At 42.1% G+C, this 27,249-nt stretch overlaps 1 protein-coding gene across 2 annotated transcripts in view; it reads left to right on the top strand.

The window, feature by feature from the left end:
• The window catches only part of LOC121540460 (N(G),N(G)-dimethylarginine dimethylaminohydrolase 1-like), a 152,187-nt gene that overhangs the window by 93,461 nt on the left and 31,477 nt on the right, over nucleotides 1–27,249 (top strand). For both annotated transcript variants that reach the window (XM_041849339.2, XM_041849338.1), the window contains exons 2-4: nucleotides 2,644–2,743; nucleotides 3,602–3,675; nucleotides 20,573–20,692. In XM_041849339.2, coding sequence (XP_041705273.1) covers nucleotides 2,653–2,743; nucleotides 3,602–3,675; nucleotides 20,573–20,692 — 285 coding nt within the window. In that variant the 5' untranslated portion in view covers nucleotides 2,644–2,652. The remainder of the gene's footprint in view (nucleotides 1–2,643; nucleotides 2,744–3,601; nucleotides 3,676–20,572; nucleotides 20,693–27,249) is intronic.

Below are 27,249 nucleotides of genomic sequence, written 5' to 3'. Positions count from 1 at the left end.
GTGACAGATCTTGTGACACTTAGATTGCACGCAGGTGGACTTTATTTAACTAATTATGTGACTTCTGAAGGTAATTGGTTGCACCAGATCTTATTTAGGGGATTCATAGCAAAGGCGGTGAATACATATGCACGCACCACTTTTCCGTTATTTATTTTTTAGAAATATTTTCATTTCACTTCACCAATTTTGACTATTTTGTGTATGTCCATTATATGAAATCCAAATAAAAATCTATTTAAATTACAGGTTGTAATGCAACAAAATAGGAAAACCGCCAAGGGGGATGAATACTTTTGCAAAGCACTGTTCTTGATTTCGTTCCTTATGCAACATGAGGCCAAAGACAAGTGGAAAGTAGATCTGAAATCTATTGTGCGTCATTCAAAACAACTTTTGTCCCCTTAGGGCAATTACTATGCATCTTAATTGGAGTGCTGAAGGTGTTGCTACTGATAACCTTCTGAACAAAAACATGTCTGTTCTAATTTCAATAGCTATTTGGTCCAATTTCAATGGCTATTTTCCATGCTGTTCAATAGATAGACATTCAGTAGTGACTTCATAGTATCTACTTATGACCACTAATGAACTAGAGTACAGTGTACCAATAGGTGAAAAGGAGACAATGTTCTTGGGAGCTGAAGAAAGAAGAGAAGGGAGAGAGAGAAGAAAGGGGAAAAAGAGGAGGAGGTGGTGGAGGAGATACTTTGAGTGCTCTGTGAGATGGTTGAGTTTGTGTTGAATGAGTTTGAGCCGCAGCAGATGAGGAACCGGCTGGTACAGCCTAGTCTGTGTGATGAAAGTTTACACAGATGCTGTTGTGTCTGAGAGCCAGGGCCACAAGGTCATCCAAATCACGTCAATGTCCCTCTCCAAGACAAACCCACGCAGCCTTCCAAAACAAAACAACCTCATAGAACTTAAATGATAATTGGGCCAGTTTCTCATATTCCATTGTGTTTCATTGAGGATCCAAGAGAGGTCTTGGATGTGTGTGTGGAAGTGTGTAATTCATAACTTGTGTTTGATACCCTGCTGATTTTGTACGTTTGCCCACTGACAAAGAAATGATCAGTCTATAATTGTAATGGTAGGTTTATTTGAACAGTGAGAGACAGAATAACAACAAAAAAATCCAGAAAAACGCATATAAATTGATTTGCATTTTAATGAGGGAAATAAGTATTTGACCCCCTCTCAATCAGAAAGATTTCTGTCTCCCAGGTGTCTTTTACACAGGTAACGAGCTGAGATTAGGAGCACACTCTTAAAGGGATTTGTTACCTGTATAAAAGACACCTGTCCAAAGAAGCAATCAATCAATCAGATTCTGGAGTGGCCTAGCCAGTCTCCAGACCTTAATCCCATAGAAAATCTGTGGAGGGAGCTGAAGGTTCGAGTTGCCAAACGTCAGCCTTGAAACCTTAATGACTTGGAGAAGATCTGCAAAGAGGAGTGGGACAAAATCCCTCCTGAGATGTGTGCAAACCTGGTGGCCAACTACAAGAAACGTCTGACCTATGTGATTGCCAACAAGGGTTTTGCCACCAAGTACTAAGTCATGTTTTGCAGAGGGGTCAAATACTTATTTCCCTCATTAAAATGCAAATCAATTTATAACATTTTTGACATGCGTTTTTCTGGATTTTGTTGTTGTTATTCTGTCTCTCACTGTTCAAATAAACCTAACATTAAAATTATAAACTGATCATGTCTTTGTCATTGGGCAAACGTACAAAATCAGCAGGGTATCAAGTACTTTTTTCCCTCACTGTATGTGTGTGTGTGTGTGGGAGAGTGAGAAACTAAGTATTTGTGTTATCTATGTTGTGCTGTCTCTACCTGGATGACCTCATGGCTTGGCCCTGGTGTCTGGTGTGAGGAGAAGCAGAAGCCTTCGATTAGCGAACAGCTAGGCTGAGGTCATGGTGAGATAGGGGCCTGTGGAAACACTGATGCTACACTAACATCACATTGGCCCCAGGCCCCGTGGCAGTCAGAGCTCCCTGGGGACCCCCAAAACCGGGACAGTAAAAACCAGAATAGGCGGTCGGAGACCTCAGGCCAGTCTATACTGACCCAGTCCAGTCCACCACCAAACAGCTGGTCCTCTTCTATGGAGACACACACACAGGGACAGCTGACCCAGAGAATGGGCCAGGAACACTTTGACTTGGATGGATCGTTTTTTAATCCTCCAACCCTTTTTAGGTTAGTGTCGGTCTCTTCCTACCCCGTTTCCAGAGCCGTGGCCTTGTAAAAAGTTTTACATACTTCCTCTGTTATGACATCACCTTGTGGCTCGCAGAGATGATGTCATGATGATCTCTTGGACAGACTGGTTTGGTTTACGTGATTCGTACTCTGCTCAGGAACCTGGCTTATGTTGGATCATGTGCCTTTTCGCTCGTGTTATGTAGCTTTCTCTGAACGCTGTTTATTAGGCTGTCCCAGGTCTTCATTTCCGTATGATATCATTGAGAGCTCTCCTATTGGTGTGTCACGTGTGTGTACTAAATCCCATTACAATAAACGTCTTTCCAATGAATGCTTTGTGTGTGCATCTGTCCGTGACTGCACGTGCCTAGATGTGTACTTGTGTATGTGCCTTAACCCTGTCTGTCTATGTGTGTTTTCTAGACGGAGGCTATGCGGCGAGCTCTGAAGGAGCTGGAGCTAAACATCGTTGAGATGTCAGACGAGAACGCCACTCTGGACGGAGGAGACGTCCTCTTTACAGGTACACAACATTCCACCAATCACACACCGTTAATACCATGGGCATCACCATGTCTTAGTTATCTCTATGGAAACGGATACAGTATACAGGTGTTCAGCAAAACTAAACATGTATGACCACTTTATCATGCAAATGATATGACCCATCACCACAGGTTGTGAACAAACATTGTTCCGAATAACTGTAACTCTGAGTAGTCAAGTAGTTGAGGTGACCTCAACTAAAATGGCATGCAAATTACAACTGACTGTCATATCTTTCTATGTGACCTCACAAGAGCATTTTTCCTTACAGCAGTCTGACCCATTGCATGAATGAAAATGATTAGCTCAGATGGCAATATTATACCCCCATCACACACACACCCTATTTCATCACAATAGGTACCATGTTCCACAACAGGCATCTCACAATAAACTAGCTGAGAACATACTGTAGGTAGAGAGCTAATGAGACGAGGTCTTTAGTATGGTCTACTCTGTATATTCTGTAACAGTAGTGCGGCCTTGCCTGTAAATGTTATGTGGGTCATACTCTACAGCGTACAGGGCTTGGAAAAAGCACTAGAACACTTAATTGAGTTTCTAGACGTTGGCTCTCCGTGGTGCGTTCCTCCCATCCAGCTGAAATGGGTTTCACATGGCAGGCAGGGCTAGAAACATTTCCTCTTGGCAATGTCGTCGCTAACGGCTCATTTATAAAAGCTCAGCAGCTACGCCCATTCTCTCTCTCTCTCTCTCTCTCTCTCTCTCTCTCTCTCTCTCTCTCTCTCTCTCTCTCTCTCTCTCTCTCTCTCTCTCTCTCTCTCTCTCTCTCTCTCTCTCTTTTGACCACAGGTTGTCATCTGTATCTCCTCAGGTAGAGAGTTCTTTGTGGGGCTTTCCAAACGCACCAATCAGAGAGGAGCAGAGATCCTGGCGGATGCGTTCAAGGTGAGTGAGAATAGACTAGAGCAGTGCACCCTGGGAATAGTCAGATTGACTTCCTGTGTCATCAAGCCACCATTAGTGCCCCCCTGAGTAATCATGGTCTCATTCAGGAGCCTCAAGGGCCACAGGGCATTTAAATCCGCTATTGATTAGGAAATGGATTAGTTGGCAAACATGGTGTCTCATGAATGTATGGCCAGCTAATGAGATGAATTGGTCAACTGTATACATATCAGAGAGAAACCAGAAGAAAAGTAGCCCAGCGATAGTTGGCGTTGTCACCATATGGCCATCACTCAGGAGGATCAGGAGAAGAGGGTGATTACAGTGGTTTCGGGATTCAACCTCAGTCACCTTAACCATTCAGAAAGAAGGCCTTTTGCTGACTCATGAGGTCATCGGGTCTTTTCCTGGAGAGTTCAACCCCCAACAGTAATTTGACCTTTCCTCGCTGCCCTGTTTCTGCTCCTGTCTGTGTCCAATTTAAATTCCACCATGGTATCTCTCTCAGCCTCTCACTGTTATTCATTATCCTTGATAAGTCGGGTATTGATGCTGCGGCTCTGGGAAAACATACAAGGGTTTTTCCCCTCTCCAGCTCCCATTGTTTTTCCTCCTTCCTTTATTAAATTTAGGATAATTTTACAGCCTGTTCTGTTCAGGCCAGGATTAATCACAGATGTGAGTGGGGTGTTAAATATGTAAAGGACATTCTCTTATCCTCCTTTTATGATCCTTGTTGAGTGCAGGAAACACGAGAGGAAGATCAAAGTGCAGGGGAGACATCTCTACCAGGCTATTGTCTTGTCTTCCATTCAAGATCATAACACTTTATTCTGTATCTTCAAACATACATTACATGGCAAAAGGATGTGGACACCTGCTCTTCGAACATCTCATTCCAAAATCATGGGCATTAATATGGAGTTGGTCCCCCCTTTGCTGCTATAACAGCCTCCACTCTTCTGGGAAGGCTTTTCACTAGATGTTGGAACATTGCTGCGGGGACTTGCTTCCATTCAGCCACAAGAGCATTAGTAAGGTTGGGCACTGATGTTGGGCGATTAGGCCTGAATCACAGTCGGCATTCCAATTCATCCCAAAGGTGTTTGTTGGGGTTCAGGTCAGGGCTCTGTGCAGGCCAGTCAAGTTCTTCCACACCGATCTCGACAAACCATTTCTGTATGGACCTTGCTTTGTGCACAGGGGCATTGTCATGCTAAAACAGGAAAGGGCTTTCCCCAAATTGTTGCTACAAAGTTGGAAGCAAATAATTGTCTACAATGTAATTGTATGCTGTAGCCTTAAGTTTCAGTGAAGGGAAATCTAAGTGTCATAGCCCGAACCATGAAAATAGCCCCAGACCATTATTGCTCCTCCACCAAACTTTACAGGTTGGCACTATGCATTCGGGCAGGTAGCGCTCTCCTGGCATCCACCAAACCCCTATTCGTCCGTCGGACTGCCAGATGGTGAAGGGTGATTCATCACTCCAGAGAACGCGTTTCCACTGCTCCAGAGTCCAATGGTGGCGAGCTTTACACCACTCCAGCCGACGCTTGGCATTGCGTATGGTGATCTTAGGCCTGTGTGCAGCTGCTCAGCCATGGAAACCCATTTCATGAAGCTCCCGACGAACAGTTATTGTGCTGACGTTGCTTCCAGAGGCAGTTTGGTAGTGAGTGTTGCAACCGAGGACAGACGATTTTCTACGCGCTACGCGCTTCAGTACTCAGTGGTCCTGTTCTGTGAGCTTGTGTTACCTACCATTTTGCGGCTGAGCCGTTGTTGCTCCTAGACGTTTCCACTTCACAATAACAGCACTTACAGTTGACCGGGGCAGCTCTAGCAGGGCAGAAATTTGACGAACTGACTTGTTGGAAAGGTGGCATCCTGTGATGGTGCCATGTTGAAAGTCACTGAGCTCTTCAGTAAGGCCATTCTACTGCCAAAGTTTGTCTATGGAGATTGCATACACCTGTCAGCAACGGGTGTGGCAGAAATAGCCGAATGCACTAATTTGAAGGGATGTCCACATACCTTTGCCCATGTAGTGTATGCCAAAAATGGAAAATCTCCCTGTAAATGAATGAACATATAGTACAATTAGGGCAGTTAACGTTGTAAAGAATTTCTACTCTAAACTTCTCTCTGCTGAACACAACTCTAGGATTATCCATTGGATATGACAGGTTGTTATCATGTTTCTCATGAAAAGCTCAGGGGAGGATATTTGCCTGCTGCTATCTCTTCTGAGTCACTGTTTGGGCTAAGCTGCCGCTTCATAGAGAAGGAATGAGGACTATATTGAACTGTGCCTATAATGTCCAAATTCCCTCAAATGGGAAATATCCATTACCAACTAGACAGAGGTGCTGTCCATTTCAGCACAACAGATCTCCGCTATACCTGTCTCAATGAGTGGAGATGCAGGAGAAGCGCTGCCCATTCAGCGGTGCTGAATATGGGCGCAGCCTCATCCCCCTATAAAAACGCACACGTTGAATCTCCCTTTGTACTTCCTGATTTCGCCATTTGTTTGGTCAAGTTTCCTTTCTTCAATGCGTTTTTGACTATGGAACCATGGCTGAACTAAACTTGGCAAAATAAATAATGCTTCCTCTGATACTCCTGTGGATTGTGTAGCTCTATTTGAACTTCTCTTTCAAATGGTCACCTCCTGCGTCCTCTCTCGCCTCCTTTTAAAAAAAGGTAAACGTTTTTATATGTATGCACGTTTTTCTCCTCTGACGAAACAAAAGCTGATTCAAAGGAGGTGTGGCAGATATAAAAACTCTTCTGCACTAGGATGCACATGAGTATCTTCGATGAAAGGTGGCTATCGAGGAGGGGAGGACACTCTTCCTTTTGCCTACTAACGAATTGATGCACTCCACTACCACTCAACCACTTATTGGTCACGGAGGAGAGAGGATGGAGGAGAGAGGATGGTATTTTGCCCAAACGAGAAAACCCCTATGAGCTAGATCCCCCTCTACCTCTGCTAGCCCCTGGTCATGTTACATTAGCTCTTCAACCTATGCTAGCATCTGGCCATGCTACGCTAGCCCTTTCTTAACCTTAGCTAGCCCCTGGTCAAGCCGTGCTAGCTCCACCTCAACCGCTAGCCCCAGGTCAAATTAAGCTAGCTCCTCAACTGTTAGCCACTGGTCAAGCTGTACTAGCTCCACCTCAACCGCTAGCCCCAGGTCAAACTAAGCTAGCTCCTCAACTGTTTGCCACTGGTTAAGCTGTACTAGCTCCACCTCAACCGCTAGCCCCAGGTCAAACTAAGCTAGCTCCTCAACTGTTAGCCACTGGTCAAGCTGTACTAGCTCCACCTCAACCGCTAGCCCCAGGTCAAACTAAGCTAGCTCCTCAACTGTTAGCCACTGGTCAAGCTGTACTAGATCCACCTCAACCGCTAGCCCCAGGTCAAGCTGTGCTAGCTCCACCTCAACCGCTAGCCCCAGGTCAAGCTACACTAGCTCCAGCACAATATCCTGATGTTGCCCATCCTTGGTATATGTTTTCAAACCCCATGCCTGGAGCATACCATGCACCCCCTGTCAGTATAACACCAGCTGCCAATGTGGTAAACCTGTTTAAAGATACCATCAGCCCATGGGATACCAAAACCATCATTGCCAACCTTCAAAAATGGAAGGGAAAGTGATTTTGCACATTCAGAATCCACCTTTATTTACCTATAAACAATCAATAAATCTATCAATCATGTTCGTCAAATCAGAAGCTGAAAAAAAGAGGCATCCTTAAAAGGACGTTTCCCATGTCAATCATGTACCTCATGTAGCACCATAACAAAATGTACTAGCTTTGTATGCCCTCAGACTTCTAGGACCTATGAGATAAAGGCATGTATACAGTGGGGGAAAAAAGTATTTAGTCAGCCACCAATTGTGATTGTTCTCCCACTTAAAAAGATGAGAGAGGCCTGTAATTTTCATCATAGGTACACGTCAACTATGACAGACAAAATGAGGAAAAAAAATCCAGAAACTCACATTGTAGGATTTTTTATGAATTTATTTGCAAATTATGGTGGAAAATAAGTATTTGGTCAATAACAAAAGTTTCTCAATACTTTGTTATATACCCTTTGTTGGCAATGACACAGGTCAAACGTTTTCTGTAAGTCTTCACAAGGTTTTCACACACTGTTGCTGGTATTTTGGCCCATTCCTCCATGCAGATCTCCTCTAGAGCAGTGATGTTTTGGGGCTGTCGCTGGGCAACATGGACATTCAACTCCCTCCAAAGATTTTCTATGGGGTTGAGATCTGGAGACTGGCTAGGCCACTCCAGGACCTTGAAATGCTTCTTACGAAGCCACTCCTTCGTTGCCCAGGCGGTGTGTTTGGGATCATTGTCATGCTGAAAGACCCAGCCACGCTTCATCTTCAATGCCCTTGCTGATGGAAGGAGTGGCCTTCACTCAAAATCTCACGATACATGGCCCCATTCATTCTTTCCTTTATTATTTATTATTATTTATTATTTATTATTTTTACTTTACACGGATCAGTCGTCCTGGTCCCTTTGCAGAAAAACAGCCCCAAAGCATGACGTTTCCACCCCCATGCTTCACAGTAGGTATGGTGTTCTTTGGATGCAACTCAGCATTCTTTGTCCTCCAAACACGACGAGTTGAGTTTTTACCAAAAAAGTTCTATTTTGGTTTCATCTGACATTCTCCCAATCCTCTTCTGGATCATCCAAATGCACTCTAGCAAACTTCAGATGGGCCTGGACATGTACTGGCTTAAGCAGGGGGACATGTCTGGCACTGCAGGATTTGAGTCCCTGGTGGCGTAGTGTGTTACTGATGGTAGGCTTTGTTACTTTGGTCCCAGCTCTCTGCAGGTCATTCACTAGGTCCCCCCGTGTGGTTCTGGGATTTTTGCTCACCGTTCTTGTGATCATTTTGACCCCACGGGGTGAGATCTTGCGTGGAGCCCCAGATCGAGGGAGATTATCTGTGGTCTTGTATGTCTTCCATTTCCTAATAATTGCTCCCACAGTTGATTTCTTCATACCAAGCTGCTTACCTATTGCAGATGCAGTCTTCCCAGCCTGGTGCAGGTCTACAATTTTGTTTCTGGTGTCCTTTGACAGCTCTTTGGTCTTGGCCATAGTGGAGTTTGGAGTGTGACTGTTTGAGGTTGTGGACAGGTGTCTTTTATACTGATAACAAGTTCAAACAGGTGCCATTAATACAGGTAACGAGTGGAGGACAGAGGAGCCTCTTAAAGAAGAAGTTACAGGTCTGTGAGATCCAGAAATCTTGCTTGTTTGTAGGTGACCAAATACTTATTTTCCACCATAATTTGCAAATAAATTCATTAAAAATCCTACAATGTGATTTTCTGGATTTTTTTCCCTCAATTTGTCTGTCATAGTTGACGTGTACCTATGATGAAAATTACATGCCTCTCTCATCTTTTTAAGTGGGAGAACTTGCACAATTGGTGGCTGACTAAATACTTTTTTTCCCCACTGTAACTTGCACTACTAAAGGAGTTATTTATATGTTACAGTGTTCTTGCAATAAGATGTACACTGTGTACAAAACATAAGGAACACCTTCCTAATATTGAGTTACACTCCCTTTTCACCCTCAGAACAGCCTCAATTCATCAGAGCATGAACTCTACAAGTTGTGGAAAGCGTTCCACAGAGATGCTGGCCCATGTTGACTCCAATGCTTCCTACAGTTGTGTCAAGTTGGCTGGATGTCCTTTGGGTGGTGGACCATTCAGAGGTGTTGGGCTAAATGAGGAAGACACATTTTGGTTTAATGCATTCAGTTGTGCAACTGACTAAATATCCCCATTCCCGTTCCCTTTCCCATTCTTGATACACACGGGAAACTGTTCAGCGTGAAAAACCCATCGGCGTTGCAGTTTTTGACACACTCAAACCGGTGTGCCTTGCACCTACTACCATACCCCATTCAAAGGCACTTGAATATTTTGTCTTGCCCTTTGAATGGCACACGTACACAATCCAATCTCAATTGTCTCATGGCTTAAAAGTCCTTCTTTAACCTGTCTCCTCCCCTTCATCTAAACTGATTGAGTGACATCAATAAGGGATCATAGCTTTCACCTGGAATCACCTGGTCAGTCTATGTCATGGAAAAAGCAGGCGTTCCTAATGTGTTGTACACTCACTGAATATTGGGAAAACATTCCGCGCCTTGAAAGTATACCTTGGAGAACATAAATCGGCTATCAGACGTGAAAATATCACCTCGCAAGTTGGGAAACACTTTATAGTACAAAATCACTCTATTAATTATTGCTTTGTCTCGGGGTCGAAAAAGGTTATCCACCACGCAGAGGATATACAAATTAAATTCCGTATCACCACACGGTTTAAACGAATAACTAGATTTCACCTCCTTCCTATAGGCCAAATTTAGACTCTTGTACAAAAACTGTCCATATCATATTTTGCATATAATTTATGAGAGCCCCACATATTTATGAACAACCAGATGTTCTTTGTGGGAAGCTATCTCATCAATTGATATGTATCCAAATGACCAGACACCTAAGGCAATTGATTCATGCCTGATACCCCCAGTGTCTGCTCCCATACCCTAAAATTCAGTATTTCTTTGTGACGGTCATTTGTATATAGGTAGACCAGAGTTGTTATAGTAAACTAAAACTGAAACTAATACAAAAACGAATAATTAATTAACAAACCTGCTTGAAAATCTAAAACTATACTGAAACTATTATCTTTGACTCCGAAACTAACTAAAATAAAAACCAATCAAGAATGATGCTCACTTTTAGTTTTTTTTAGGGGGGAGTTGGGTTTCTGAATCTGGTGGGTAAATGCAGCCAGGAGATGGCGATGTTTCAAATAGGGCTAGCTTGTGTGTCACAATCACTAGCTATTACTAGCTACCAGTGAAAAGAAAATCAGCTAGATAGCTAAGTTGATTATTCTTACATGTACTACTAAAGTAAAAAAAAATACATTGGATTGGTCTAAACCTGTCTTAATTTTGGCACACTTTTTTAGATTTAGACTATTCTTAGTCATTTTGATTGAAATATCATTAAGTCTTAGTCACATTCGTCATTTGAATAATGATTTAGCCTAGTTATTGTCAAAATGACTAAAACAATGGGCCATTTTAGTCAACTACAGTGCCTTGCAAAAGTATTCATCCCCCTTGGCGTTTTTCCTATTTTGTTTCATTACAACCTGTAATTTAACCTCTTCATCACTAGGCACCTGGCTAAAGTGCCTGCCTCGAAAATGCATGCCCAAATTGAATAGAGTATATCTCCAAAACGACATCTATAAACATAATATTGGTAGCAAAAGAAAGGTAACACATGTGAGATGTATCTTGAAGTGAAATAATTAATGTGGGTATTACTGTGTCAGAGTACATGAAGCTAGAACACAGCATAAATTGGGAGGTTTTGATTCCGCCTGAAAGTAACTTCAGGTTTTATAGGGAATGCTTTATTGGACTTATGCAGCTGCAGCCCCTAAACACTATGGGACCACAGCCCAATATCTGATGAGTACTTATGTGAAGTTTGATGCCAATAAAGTAAAGTAAATCAAAGTTGTAGGGGTTTTAGTTGAAGTCTGTTTAGGCGGATTACCAAATGGAGACATTTGGGTAGATTTGGGCACCATCAGTGCCATTTGACTTTTATCAGGTACCAGACAGCAAAAGTCATTTAATTTCACTAACATATCACTATATATGTGTACATTCCATCAAAATACAACTGTTTTGATGATGTTTCTAATGTTCTCCCAGACCTCTATACGTGTTGACTAAAGTGATAATTCGGTGACAAGAAATAATACACATAGCATTCTATTGTAAGTAAACTTGCGTGTGGGCCACTATATAGCCAATAAAAGTGTTATCATACAATAAACACAGACTCGATTGTGATCCTTGCAGGACTAAGCTAGCTAGCTAGCTAAGCTAAGCTAGCGCTAACTTACGTTGAGCTTCAGTTACTCAAATAGATATTTTAGAATGTATGTTTTGTACTCATACAATAAATTAGTAATAGTAGTATTAGAAGTAATAAATAACAATGGGATTACATACTCTTCTGATGCTTGAGTAGGGCCCTGGACACGATAACCTTTGTTCTCGTCGTTGGGGTCTGGTTCGTCCGGTCTAAGCAGGTCCTCATTATCCGATTCAGAGTCAATGGGGATACATGGAGTCCAGCTTTCATCTGTTACAATTGCTAACGCCTCTGTAACTGTTTATTTCTTACTAGAGCCTGCCATATTTTTATAAAAACTTTGCGTTTTCCCTCCGACATTCAAGGGCTGTTGTGCACTCTGCGTAACCGTGCGTAATGCAGCAAGTCAACTAATGTGATACAATGAGGTGCGCACATGGATATTTCAACAACCTGTTGGTCGATTTTGACATGTGACCCCTCTATCGAAAGTTCTGGATCAGTAGAATTAGATTTGCACAATTGCAAGCCACTGGGATTGCATTATATATCCAGAAGATGGCGACAAAACAGTGCCTGTTGTGATTGAAACAAACTACTGACTTCATCTTCAAACACATTCTTGGACATGTAAAACTATGTAAACTCATTGAAATCGACTTGGAATGAGAGAGAGACAGTATCTTTTCAAGTGGTTTTATTCGACCAGACACTACTTTTGGTAACAAAAACAACAAAGGTAAGACGCAGTTTGTTGTTGTGATAACAAAAATGGAAGTTTATTATTGACGTTCTTTGATTAATAGTTTAGTGAGTGTTGGTCATAGAGGAACACGGATATCACTGTTGGAATCTGTGAGGTAGCAGCTTTCGAATGGTGTATCGTCTGTGTAGATAGGTTGAGAAAAAATAAGTTATCTGTCTACGAATATACGGGCATGCACGGTTTCAAAATACAGTACTGGTTTTGCTATATGCTTATATATTTGCTTGGAGTTAATTAAATATTATTTCATTTGGCCAACAACAGTTTAGCTAGATTCACAGTTCTCGTTCCAGTAGTGTATAACATTCAGGTACTCACACATGTTTAAAAACCGTACTACGTCATTGTTTGAGATTGCGGGAGGACTCCCCGGATATGGGGAACCTCTTGATGAAGAGGTTAAATTGATTTTTATTTGGATTTCACGTAATGGACATACACAAAATAGTCCAAATTGGTGAAGTGAAATGAAAAAAAATAACGGAAAAGTGGTGCGTGCAGATGCATTCACCCCCTTTGATATGAATCCCCTAAATAAGATCTAGTGCAACCAATTACCTTCAGAAGTCACATAATTAGTTAAATAAAGTCCACCTGTGTGCAATCTAAGTGTCACATGATCTGTCACATGATCTTAGTATATATACACCTGTTCTGAAAGGCCCCAGAGTCTGCAACACCACTAAGCAAGGGGCACCACCAAGCAAGCGGCACCATGAAGACCAAGGAGCTCTCCAAACAGGTCAGGTACAAAGTTGTGGAGAAGTACAGATCAGGGTTGGGTTATAAAAAAATCCCCTAAACTTTGAACTTCCCACGGAGCACCATTAAATCCGCAGAGCTGGGCTTTACGGAAGAGTGGCCAGAAACAAAGCCATTGCTTAAAGAAAAAAAAAAACATTTGGTGTTCGCCAAAAGGCATGTGGGAGACTCCCCAAACATATGGAAGAAGGTATTCTGGTCAGATGAGACTAAAATTGAGCTTTTTGGCCATCAAGGAAAACGCTATGTCTGGCGCACACCCAACACCTCTCATAACCCCGAGAACACCATCCCCACAGTGAAGCATGGTGGTGGCAGCATGATGCTGTGGGGATATTTTTCATCGGCAGGGACTGGGAAACTGGTCAGAATTGAAGGAATGATAGATGGCGCTAAATACAGGGAAAGTATTGAGGGAAACCTGTTTCAGTCTTCCAGAGATTTGAAACTGGGACGGAGGTTCACCTTCCAGCAGGACAATGACCCTAAGCATACTGCTAAAGCAACACTCAAGTGGTTTAAGGGGAAACATTTAAATGTCTTGGAATGGCGTAGTCGAAGCCAAGACCTCAATCCAATTGAGAATCTGTGGTATAACTTAAAGATTGCTGTACACCAGCGGAACCCATCCAACTTGAAGGAACTGGAGCAGTTTTGCCATGAAGAATGGGCAAAAATCCCAGTGGCTAGATGTGCCAAGCTTATAGAGACATACCCCAAGAGACTTGCAGCTGTAATTGCTGCAAAAGGTGGCTCTATAAAGTATTGACTTTTGGGGGGGTGAATAGTTATGCACACTCAAGTTTTCTGTTTTTTTGTCTAATTTCTTGTTTGTTTCGCAATAAAACATATTTTGTATCTTCAAAGTGGTAGGCATGTTGTGTAAATCAAATGATACAAACCCCCCAAAAAATCAATTTTAATTCCAGGTTGTAAGGCAACAAATTAGGAAAAATGCCAAGGGGGTGAATACTTTCACAACCCACTGTTAATGCCCTTTCTTTTTAGTCATATTTTAGCCATATCACATTTTTATTGCCTCATTAACCTATAGTAAACATAAATCACTGACTTACATGTGCACAAAAATACAGGTAACTGCCAAAATAAAGGAAACATTAACAAAGTGTCTTAATAGGGCGTTGGGCCACCACGAGCCAGAACAGCTTCAATGCACCTTGGCATACATTCTGCATAGTGTCTGGAACTCATTTGGAAGGATGTGACACCATTCTTCCACAAGAAATTCCATAATTTTGTGTTTTGTTGATGGAAAACGTTGTCTCAGGTGCCCACTCCAGAATCTCCCATAAGTGTTCAGTCGGGTTGAGATCTGGTGACTGAGACGGCCATGGCATATGGTTTATGTCATTTTCATGCTCATCAAAATATTCAGTGACCCATCGTGCCCTGTGGATGGGGGCATTGTCATCCTATGGAGGCATAGCCATGGTAGGTAGCCAAAATAATTTAAAATGGATTCAATTTTAAAATGTCCTCATCAATCTACAGATAAAACCCCATAATAACAAAGCGAAAACAGGTTTTTAGACATGGTAAACAGTTGACAGTGCATGTCAGAGCAAAAACCAAGCCATGAGGTCGAAGGAATTGTCCGTAGAGCTCCGAGACAGGATTATGTTTAAGCACAGATCTGGGGAAGGGTACCAAAACATATCTGCAGCATTGAAGGTCCCCAAGAACACAGTGGCCTCCATCATTCTTAAATGGAAGAAGTTTGGAACCCCCAAGACTCTTCCTAGAGCTGGCCGCCCGGCCAAACTGAGCAAACGGGGGAGAAGGGTCTTTGTCAGGGAGGTGACCAAGAACCTGATGGTCAATTTGACACAGCTCCAGAGTTCCTCTGTGGAGATGGGAGAAACTGCTCCAGTGCACTCAGGACCTCTGACTGGGGCGAAGGTTCACCTTCCAACAGGACAATGAGCATAAGCACACAGCCAAGACAACGCAGGAGTGGCTTCGGGAGAAGTCTCTGAAGGTCCTTGAGTGGCCCAGCCAGAGCCCGGACTTGAACCCGATCGAACATATCTGGAGAGAACTGAAAATAGCTGTGCAGAGATGCTCCACATCCAACCTGACAGAGCTTGAGAGGATCTGCAGAGAAGAATGGGAGAAACTCCCCAAATACAGGTGTGCCAAGCTTGTAGCGTCAAACCCAAGAAGACTTGAGGCTGTAATCGCTGCCAAACATGCTTCAACAAAGTACTGAGTAAAGGGTCTGAATACTTATGTAAATGTAATATTTCCGGGTTTTTTTTAATAAACATTTGCTAACATTTCTAAAAACCTGTTTTTGCTTTGTCATTATGGGGTATTGTGTATAGAATGATGAGGGGGGAAAACAATGTAATTTAGGCTATAACGTAACAAAATGTGGAAAAATCAGGGGGTCTGAATACTTTCCGAATGCATTGTATATTTAGCCCAAGGGCACAATGGCCACTGGTTGCAAAAGGCATGGATTTTCTTAGGGGGCATTACGGTCACACAAAGGAGATGCTGCCGGGAAATGCGAGGCATTATCAAGTGCTTGTGAAATTGTGAATGAGAGACTGATGAAGCGTGTACAGCCTGCGCAAAAAAACTAAGCAGAGCTCATGCCTTTCAAGTGACTTTTTTCAAATAATCTTTAGAATCGCATCATGCAGCCTTACAATGTATTCACAATCAAACATATAGCCCAACGTTTGTAGAACAACTAAAGTTACATTAATAACTCTAAATTAAGCATATAGGAGTACCTATTTCTTTGTTAACAGCTCAACACAGAATAGCCGCATGTGCGCACTCCCTCAAATCATTTGGAGAAACTATCCTTTCTATTTTATTCATTTTTGTTCAATTGCATTCTTCATACTATAAAATAATGCCACGGAATTCTAAGCAAATCTTGTCTGCTAAATGAACTAGTGTAGCCCACAGGCATATGGCATAGCCAGATCAGGTCCTAACATAAGGACAACTCAGAGTATGTATTTCTGTTCTTCTGAAATAGACTACATTTTCTTTAGACCTGTCCAAAATAAATAATGGATTTATTGTGAAGGTGTAGGCTATATTACATGGATTTATTAGACTTTTTAAAAATATACATGTTCCAAAGGTCTGCATCAGTGCGGAAGCCAGGAGATGCTAAATGTGTTCATGTTAATTAACAGTCAAATACCGTGAGACTGGCAGTTACTTGCTTGACAATCACCGGCTGACGAAATTTCATAACTCCACAGCCCTATTTCCCGCAATTGGATTTTGAAATGTTATACAATCAGAAGCATTTTTTCTCTCTCCCAGAGCTCACATTAAGAGCCTCGCTAATCACAGCAGCAGGCCCCAGAGAAACAAGCCCAGTGGCTGGGCAGACACTTTCATTACAGGAATCATGAGGATAATGCACTTTACTGTTTGACCAAATCATGGTTTTAACCCTCCAAAAAAAATAGGACGTTTTGAAACCAATTATTAATTTAACTCACACAGCCAAGTCAAAGGGTTGAAACATTTGACTAAATGGAGCTATCTCGCAGAGGTTGGAACCCCCCCAAAAATCAAATCGTTTAGTTCTGAAAATAACCATTCATTTTTTCCTTTACGTTCCACTGTTCCGACCAGCAAAATATAGTTCTGAACTGGTTCGAACGCAAAAAAAGTAACGGTTTGTATCGCTGCTGTTTTATTTTAACGCTCAACAGTTTTCCGTGTGTATCAAGAATAGTCCACCACCCAAAGGACATCCAGCCAACTTGACAACTGTGGAACTCTATCGACACCTTGTAGAGTCCTTGCCCCGACGAATTTAGGCTGTTCTCAGGGGGAAAGGGCAAGGGGGGTGCAACTCAATATTAGGAAGGTGTTCTTAATGTTTTGTACACTCAGTGTAAGTGGACGCACAAGGTAGTCTGGCAAATTTGAGAAAAACTATTTCATTTAGGAGTTGTGCCTGTTGTTAACGTCCGGATCTGCCCTCACATTGGCTAGAATGTTCCCACCTGATCTCTCCTCCTCCCACCTGCCTTCCACCTTTGCGGACATGTATTCCCATTGTTAGAGCACTCGGTCCATTATCTTGTCAATATAATAGATATTCTTTGCCTAACCTAACCTATGATCTGACCCATCATCTTATGTATTACTGCACCCCAGTTGCAAGAAGTGACATCCAAAAAACACAAACGGCTACTAGCCTCCCAGGCATGCTTTCTGTCCCTCACTAAAACTGAAACGAAATATACATAATTTTCTACGATAACTAAATAAAAAAAACTAGCAAATCAGGTCTGAAAATGAACTGAAACTAAACCTAAAAAAATATATCCATTGCCAACTGGACAGAGGCGCTGTCCATTTCAGCAACACAGAGCTCCACTATACCTGTCTCAATGAGTGGAGATGCAGCAGAAGCGCTGTCCAATCAGCGGTGCTGAATACGGGCGGGGTCTCAGCTCCCTTTAAAAAAGCATGTGTTGAGTCTCCCTTTGTACTTCCTGGTTTCACCATTTGTTTGGTCAAGTTTTCTTCCATGCATTTTTGACATGGCTGAACTGAACTTGGCAAAATAATACACTGCTCAAAAAAATAAAGGGAACACTAAAATAACACATCCTAGATCTGAATGAATTAAATAATCTTATTAAATACTTTTTTCTTTACATAGTTGAATGTGCTGACAACAAAAACACACAAAAATTATCAATGGAAATCAAATTTATCAACCCATGGAGGTCTGGATTTGGAGTCACCCTCAAAATTAAAGTGGAAAACCACACTACAGGCAGATCCAACTTTGATGTAATGTCCTTAAAACAAGTCAAAATGAGGCTCAGTAGTGTGTGTGGCCTCCAAGTGCCTGTATGACCTCCCTACAACGCCTGGGCATGCTCCTGATGAGGTGGCGGATAGTCTCCTGAGGGATCTCCTCCCAGACCTGGACTAAAGCATCCGCCAACTCCTGGACAGTCTGTGGTGCAACGTGGCGTTGGTGGATGGAGTGAGACATGATGTCCCAGATGTGCTCAATTGGATTCAGGTCTGGGGAACGGGCGGGCCAGTCCATAGCATCAATGCCTTCCTCTTGCAGGAACTGCTGACACACTCCAGCCACATGAGGTCTAGCATTGTCTTGCATTATGAGTAACCCAGGGCCAACCGCACCAGCATATGGTCTCACAAGGGGTCTGAGGATCTCATCTCGGTACCTAATGGCAGTCAGGCTACCTCTGGCGAGCACATGGAGGGCTGTGCGGCCCCCCAAAGAAATGCCACCCCACACCATGACTGACCCACCGCCAAACCGGTCATGCTGGAGGATGTTGCAGGCAGCAGAACGTTCTCCACGGCGTCTCCAGACTCTGTCACATGTGCTCAGTGTGAACCTGCTTTCATCTGTGAAGAGCACAGGGCGCCAGTGGCGAATTTGCCAATCTTGGTGTTCTCTGGCAAATGCCAAACGTCCTGCACGGTGTTGGGCTGTAAGCACAACCCCCACCTGTGGACGTCGGGCCCTCATACCACCCTCATGGAGTCTGTTTCTGACCGTTTGAGCAGACACATGCACATTTGTGGCCTGCTGGAGGTCATTTTGCAGGGCTCTGGCAGTGCTCCTCCTGCTCCTCCTTGCACAAAGGCGGAGGTAGCAGTCCTGCTGCTGGGTTGTTGCCCTCCTACGGCCTCCTCCAAGTCTCCTGATGTACTGGCCTGTCTCCTGGTAGCGCCTCCATGCTCTGGACACTACGCTGACAGACACAGCAAACCTTCTTGCCACAGCTCGCATTGATGTGCCATCCTGGATGAGCTGCACTACCTGAGCCACTTGTGTGGGTTGTAGACTCCGTCTCATGCTACCACTAGAGTGAAAGCACCGCCAGCATTCAAAAGTGACCAAAACATCAGCCAGGAAGCATAGGAACTGAGAAGTGGTCTGTGGTCACCACCTGCAAAACCAGTCCTTTATTGGGGGTGTCTTGCTAATTGCCTATAATTTCCACCTGTTGTCTATTCCATTTGCACAACAGCATGTGAAATGTATTGTCAATCAGTGTTGCTTCCTAAGTGGACAATTTGATTTCACAGAAATGTGATTGACTTGGAGTTACATTGTGTTGTTTAAGTGTTCCCTTTATTTTTTTTGAGCAGTGTATAATGGTTTAATCTGATACTCCTGACTCCTGTGTGGATTGTGTAGCTCTATATGAACCGCAACTTCTCCTTCAAGGACAGTTTGATTTAGTGGCTTGCTTCGTTTTGATTCATTCAAAGGAATTCAAAGGAACTCTGAGGGCGGAGTTAGGAGGACAGGGAAGAGCTGGGTATGAGGAGGAAAGGACAATAGTGGAAGTGCATAAAGATTGTGGCCCCCATGCACTTACCACAAATGCCTTGTTTGCTGTATTGTACATTGCTGTTCTTTACCGTTTGTGTAGTCAATAGCACAGTATACATGATCCCAATTCCAGCTCCAAGACAGCGGCAATTTGAAAAACTAAAAAGTATATTGTGCCGATTTATTGGCGCGTTGAACCATGTTGCACGTCGTAGTTTAAAAACTCAGTGGATAGTGGTAAAACAAAGACGTCATATCTGCATTACGACATCTTTATGCAACTTCGCCATTTCACACATGATAAACTGTCAAGAAATGCTGTTCCTTCAGAGAGGATCAATTTGCTTTGATCTAGGCCTACTGTTAAAGTAGCACTCCAGTCTCCTTTTCACCTCATTTAACACCTGATTTACATAACATAAGGCACCTGTCAATAGGTGGTCCAGGTAAGTCATGACATAGCACAAGTGGGGGGGGGGGCTTTCCTCTTTTGTTCTCTATTGCTCCTCTATTGTTCCTCAAGCAGCTCCCAGTAAAAACTAGCCTCTGCCAACTCCCCAACAACGGATGTTCCGGTTTTCAGGAGAAATGGAGAGGAAGCCTGTGACGCAACTTCCGCTTTTGGAACTTAACAAAGCGACACTTAACTCCTCCTCCACATTTATTGGATTGGTTGAACAGTGCAGAAGAGAACCTCCCCCGACAGTTTCTTCTCATCGAGACCAGTATATAGGGGATCTAGTTTCAAGTGTTTCTTTTACTATGTTAGGTTTTTACAGACTGAGGTGAGGGGCCAGTGGCCTGGGGCTCTGGTGAAATCACCTCTCAGACTCTCAACCAATCAGTGGCCTTGGGCTTTAGTGACCTCATCTCTAAGACTCTCAACCAGTGTCGGTTAGGTTACCTTTCCCACTGGGACCTGTCTAGTCCAATAATGTTAGGGCTTGTGTGTTTGCAGGACTATGCTGTGTAATCCAGTAGGTTTGTTGTGTGTTTGCAAGACTATGTCCACGGTCCCTGTAATACCGTAGTGTTATTGTGTGTTTGCAGGACTATGCTGTATCCACTGTCCCTGTCACTGATGGTCGACACCTTAAGAGCTTTTGCAGCATGGGAGGACCAGGCCTCATCGTGATTGGCTCCAGCGAACCGGCTCAGAAAGCCCTGAAGGTATCAGTCACCATTGAGTGCATGGGTCATGCAAGTTAGGTCTATGTTCAGAGGACAGAGTTGGACTTACTTTCTTACTTTCCTTTGCAGCATCTTGTAAATGACGTTTAGATTAATACATGTTTAATAGTGTTTGCAGAAAACATAACTGAAATAAAACTCCCATCCCATTCTCATTTATTTTTAAGCACGCCCAATAGATTTTCTTCAAGTTCAATTTGTGGTGGTCATTCTCATACAAGCACAAAATGATTAAGACGGTACCGTGCTTAATAGCTTTCTCCTTTCAGGAGCTATTGCAAGTTACCCATAATCATGACTCAATGTTTAAAGTCCAGGTAGCAGATAATGGACCCTATCAGATGTTTATATAGTTGGTGCTGTATATTAACTAATATACATGGGTTCTAACTTGAAAAATGATTTGTTAGTTTACAATTTGACAATGAATGCTCCACGCATTTAAAAAACATAAAGACTGCGCTGGAAATCCCCGAAGGCAAGATGGAGGAACATATCCCCTGTAGCCTACTGTATATGGTAAGCTATAAGTGGCACTTTTTAGTATGGAAAACGGCTGAGAGAATTTTTCTACAATATTCCCAACAGACACAATTACAATCTAAATAGAATAATAATCAAATTTCATCAATTATATGTGGAAATCAATGACGTACAGTGACTTCAGAAAGTATTCACACCCCTTGACTTTTTCCACATTTTGTTGTTACAGCCTGAATTTAATATGGAATAAATATACATTTTAAATCACTGGGCCCCATAATGTCAAAGTGGAATTGTGTTTTTCAAAGAAAAAAATCTAATTAATTCAAAATGAAAAGCTGAAATGTCTTGAATCAATATGTATTCAGCCCCTTTGTTATGAAACGCCTAAATAAGTTCAGGAGTAAACATTTGCTTATCAAGTCCCATTATAATAGCGTTTAACATGATTTTTGTTATGACTACCTCATCTCTGTACCCCACACATACAATTATCTGTAAGGTTCCTCAGTCGAGCAGTGAATTTCAAACACAGATACAACCACAAAGACCTGGGAGGTTTTCCAATGCCTCGCACAGAAGGGAACCTAATGGTAGATGGATAAAAAAAAGCAGATATTGAATATCCCTTTGAGCATGGTGAATTTATTAATTACACTTTGGATGGTTTATCAATACACTCAGTCAGTACAAAGATACAGGTGTCCTTCCTAACTCAGTTACCAGAGAGGAAAGAGACTGTTCAAGGATTTTACCATGAGGCCAATGGTGACTTTAAAACAGTTAGAGTTTAATGGCTGTGATATGAGAAAACTGAGTATGGATCAACAACATTGTAGTTACTCCACAATACTAACCTAATTGACAGAGTGAAAAGAATAAACATATTCCAAAACATGCATCCTGTTTGCAACAAGGTAGTATTCAAGTAATACTGCAAAAAATTTGACAAAGCAATTAACTTTTTGTCTTGAATACCAAAGTGTTATGTTTGGGGCAAATTCAATACAACACATTACTGTGTAACTCTTTCCATATTTTCAAGCATAGTGGTGGCTGCATCATGTTATGGGTATGCTTGTAATTGTTAAGGACTGGGAAGTTTTTCAGGATAAAAATGAACAGAATGAAGCTAAGCACAAGCAAAATCCTAGAGGAAAACCTGGTTCAGTCTGCTTTCCACCAGACACTGGGAGATGAATTCACCTTTCAGCAGCAAAATAACCTAAAACACAGGGCCAAATCTACACTGGAGTTGCTTACCAAGAAGACAGTCAATGTTCCGGAGTGGCCGAGTTACAGTTTTGACTTAAATCTACTTGAAAATCTTTTTTAAAAGAGTAATGGGCAAATGTTGCACAATCCAGGTGTGAAAAGTTTTTAGAGACTTACCCTGAAAGACTCACGGCTGTAATCGCTGCCAAAGGTGCTTTTACAAAGTATTGACTCAGGGGTGTGAATACTTACGTAAATGAGATATTTCTGTATTTCATTTTCAATAAATTTGCAATCAGTTCTAAAAACATGTTTTCACTTTGTCATTATGGGGTATTGTGTATAGATGGTTGAGCCATTTTTTTAATTCAGGCTGTAACAACAAAATGTGGAATAAGTCAAGGTGTATGAATACTTTCTGAAGGCACTGTATATAAACCCTGGATAGCTGACGCAATGCCTTGGCCAATAAGAGCCTTTGAAGCCACCGATCCGCCATTATCATACTCCTCCTTTTGGGGCTTTGATTTATTGGAGTGAATCAGGGAAAAACGATATCCCCACATTAAAATAGCCAACAATGCCACGATGTGCGGCATATGGATGCAGCCAGCACCAATTCAAAATTGTCAAAGACTCCAGTCACCCTAGTCATAGACTGTTCTCTCTGCTACCGCACGGCAAGCGGTACCGGAGTGCCAAGTCTAGGTCCAAAAGACTTCTCAACAGCTTCTACCCCCAAGCCATAAGACTCCTGAACAGCTAATCATGGCTACCCGGACTATTTGCACTGCCCCCCCCACCCCATACTTTTTACGCTGCTGCTACTCTGTTAAGTATTTATGCATAGTCACTTTAACTCTACCCACATGTACATATTACCTCAACTACCTCAACTAGCCGGTGCCCCCGCACATTGACTATGCAACGGTACCCCCCTGTATATATAGCCTCCCTACTGTCACTTTATTCTATTGTATATATAGCCTCCCTACTGTCACTTTATTTTTACTTCTGCTCTTTTTTTCTCAACACTTTTTTGTTGTTGTTTTATTCTTACTTTTTTGTTTAAAATAAATGCACTGTTGGTTAAGGGCTGTAAGTAAGCATTTCACTGTAATGTCTGCACCTGTTGTATTCGGCGCATGTGACCAATAACATTTGATTTGATTTGATTTGATTTGAAATTCAAGGGATGTGGGAAGACGTTTCATATGCAAGTATCGAACATTTTGTTTTTGTTGTATTTTGAGAGACAGACTGCTCCTGACAGCTTGTGGTACTGTGTAACCATAGCAACACATGCAAGCAAATGAATGTGTATGCTAGCTAGCTTACAAAACCATAGCCCATTGTTGATGTTATTAAGCATGGATGAAGTGGTGATACGTGTACAATTGAACTGCTGTTCTTATGGATTTTGTAATAGTCCTTTCACAACTGTTGAACTAATATGGTGCATTGACAATGAATGTAGTTAACAATAGCAGCCAACCTAGTACTACATGACCTGATGTAGCTATACAAAAAGGCCACCAGTGAACCCAGAGTTTTTTACAGGTTATGAGTGAACAGTACCTAGGTTTATTTATTGATCTTGACTCTATTCCATTTTTTTTTTACTGGCTTCATTGGGGGAGTAACTTTACATCAGATTGCTCTTAAATTGGTCAGCATTATTAAGACATTATTATGGGATCATGCATTAACTTCTCCAGCTTTACATTCTATTACTCAACATTGTGTTGCTTTGTGTAGTAGATAGGTGAGCTACACGTTTTTTTTTTATTATTAGACACTGTAATACATTGTTTCTAAACAATACTGTACATAGTATTGTATGAACTTCACAGAAGCCAATTATTTCTCAATACAATTGGAAAATCTTTTTAAAATTTTTTGATTTTTTTATAGACATTCAAGACGACGCTGGGACAATTGTGCGCCACCCTATGGGACTCCCGGTCACGGCCGGTTGCAATACAGCCTGGGAACGAACCCGGGTCTGTAGTGACGCCTGCTGTGACTTAGACCGCTGCGCCACTCGGTAGGCCCAGTGGAATCTATTTTCAACCCACTGCCTAACTACAGTATGGATGATACTATTTCATCAGGGAGTAACAAAGATGAAGTAATGTCATTGCTGAATTCGCATTATGTTTGCTATTTCATGCAGCCACAGAATAGAAAGAAAGAAACAAATTATTTTGTATTTGAATTTCGCATTATTTAAAGCTCAGAGATATCATTCACGCAAAGTAATGAGACTGGGTGTGTGAGTATGCCTCCAGCATAATATGGTAAAGTTGGCCTCATGTATAAATAAGACCAATAAGGACATCCAAAATCCATCAGATTAATAGTTTAATGAAACCAGCAATGCTGATACCAAATTCATACCAATTTTAAATGAAATTAAATCATATTGGGAGAGCGAGAGAAGAGATGCTCACACACTTACAGCTTATGTAGCTAGGTCTACTGTAAAACTCACACCATATCATGCATATCAATGTATTTAGGCATGATCATTGATCATACTGACCTGAAGCATTGGTTAGTATTTTTGGGGGGCACATCAGTCACTGAAAAGGGAGGGGGGAAAGGGTAGGCTAGGCTCAGTTAATCTGATCTTGTTAATCTAAAACACAAATCATTAATCGCAGTGATTGACAGTATACAGGTACTATTGCATGCTGACTAACCAATCGCAGTGAAACAAGATTAAATCTAGTCATGATAAGTTTCATATACACTACTGGTCAAACGTTTTAGAACACCTACACATTTTCTATATTTTTACTATTTTCTACAGTGAGGGAAAAAAGTATTTGATCCCCTGCTGATTTTGTACGTTTGCCCACTGACAAAGAAATGATCAGTCTATAATTTTAATGGTAGGTTTGTTTGAACAGTGAGAGACAGAATAACAACAAAACAATCCAGAAAAACGCATGTCAAAAATGTTATAAATTGATTTGCATTTTAATGAGGGAAATAAGTATTTGACCCCCTATCAATCAGAAAGATTTCTGGCTCCCAGGTGTCTTTTATACAGGTAACGAGCTGAGATTAGGAGCACACTCTTAAAGGGAATGCTCCTAATCTCAGCTTGTTACCTGTATAAAAGACACCTGTCCACAGAAGGAATCGATCAATCAGATTCCAAACTCTCCACCATGGCCAAGACCAAAGAGCTCTCCAAGGATGTCAGGGACAGGATTGTAGACCTACACAAGGCTGGAATGGGCTACAAGACCATCACCAAGCAGCTTGTTGAGAAGGTGACAACAGTTGAGAAGGTGACAACAACAAGATCTCACCTTGTGGAGTTGCAATGATCATGAGAACGTTGAGGAATCAGCCCAGAACTACACGGGAGGATCTTGTCAATGATCTCAAGGCAGCTGGGACCATAGTCACCAAGAAAACAATTGGTAACACACTACGCCGTGAAGGACTGAAATCCTGCAGCGCCCGCAAGGTCCCCCTGCTCAAGAAAGCACATATACAGGGCCGTCTGAAGTTTGCCAATGAACATCTGAATGATTCAGAGGAGAACTGGGTGAAAGTGTTGTGGTCAGATGAGACCAAAATCGAGCTCTTTGGCATCAACTCAACTCGCCATGTTTGGAGGAGGAGGAATGCTGCCTATGACCACAAGAACACCATCCCCACTGTCAAACATGGAGGTGGAAACATTATGCTTTGGGGGTGTTTTTCTGCTAAGGGGACAGGACAACTTCACCGCATCAAAGGGACGATGGACGGGGCCATGTACCGTCAAATCTTGGGTGAGAACCTCCTTCCCTCAGCCAGGGCATTGAAAATGGGACGTGGATGGGTATTCCAGCATGACAATGACCCAAAACACATGGCCAAGGCAACAAAGGAGTGGCTCAAGAAGAAGCACATTAAGGTCCTGGAGTGGCCTAGCCAGTCTCCAGACCTTAATCCCATAGAAAATCTGTGGAGGGAGCTGAAGGTTCGAGTTGCCAAACGTCAGCCTCGAAACCTTAATGACTTGGAGAAGATCTGCAAAGAGGAGTGGAACAAAATCCCTCCTGAGATGTGTGCAAACCTGGTGGCCAACTACAAGAAACGTCTGACCTCTGTGATTGTCAACAAGGGTTTTGCCACCAAGTACTAAATCATGTTTTGCAGAGGGCAGTGGCGGCTCCTGAAAAAATTCTCAGGGGGGGCAATTTTTCTGATGATTTAGGTGACCTACACACATTTTAAAAAAGATATGTCCAGCAACAACATGAAGACAGGGGCAGCATATAAGTCAATACTGATATACACATTACTTGCTTCAAATAGGCCTCATGGTTGAATTGGAAATATGTGCACCTGAGCATAATTCACAACAAGCAAGCAGGAGCTTTTGATAGAGGCTACTGAAAACATTGATGCAAGTTATTGGTAATAAGAAATGTTTATAGACTTCTTGTATAGATTTGTGAAAATGAACAGTGATAGACATTTTGCCTGAAAACAGAATTTGAAAATAATTTATAGAAAAGGTAAACACAGCTATCTGTATGGCTTTGTAAAAATGAACAACCATATTCTGGCCAATTGTATAGATTTGTAAATATGAACAACCATATTATGGCCAATTGTATAGATTTGTAAAAATGAACATGAACAGATGTATTTTTTTTTTTTTTACTTTTTTTTAAATGAAAAATAACTATTTTAAACAACATCAACTGTGAACTGATTTGGGCGTGTGTGTGTTAAAGAGACAGACAGGGAGAGACAAAGAGAGAGAGAGGCTACATTACTTGTACTGAAACTGTTCTCTTCTCTCTTTCAATGCAGCAAAGCGGTCA

The sequence above is a fragment of the Coregonus clupeaformis genome, unplaced genomic scaffold, assembly GCF_020615455.1.
Source record: "Coregonus clupeaformis isolate EN_2021a unplaced genomic scaffold, ASM2061545v1 scaf0127, whole genome shotgun sequence".
Taxonomy (NCBI): Eukaryota; Metazoa; Chordata; class Actinopteri; order Salmoniformes; family Salmonidae; genus Coregonus; species Coregonus clupeaformis.
The sequence above is the reverse complement of the archived record's forward strand: the minus strand, read 5'-3'. Positions and strand labels throughout refer to the sequence as shown.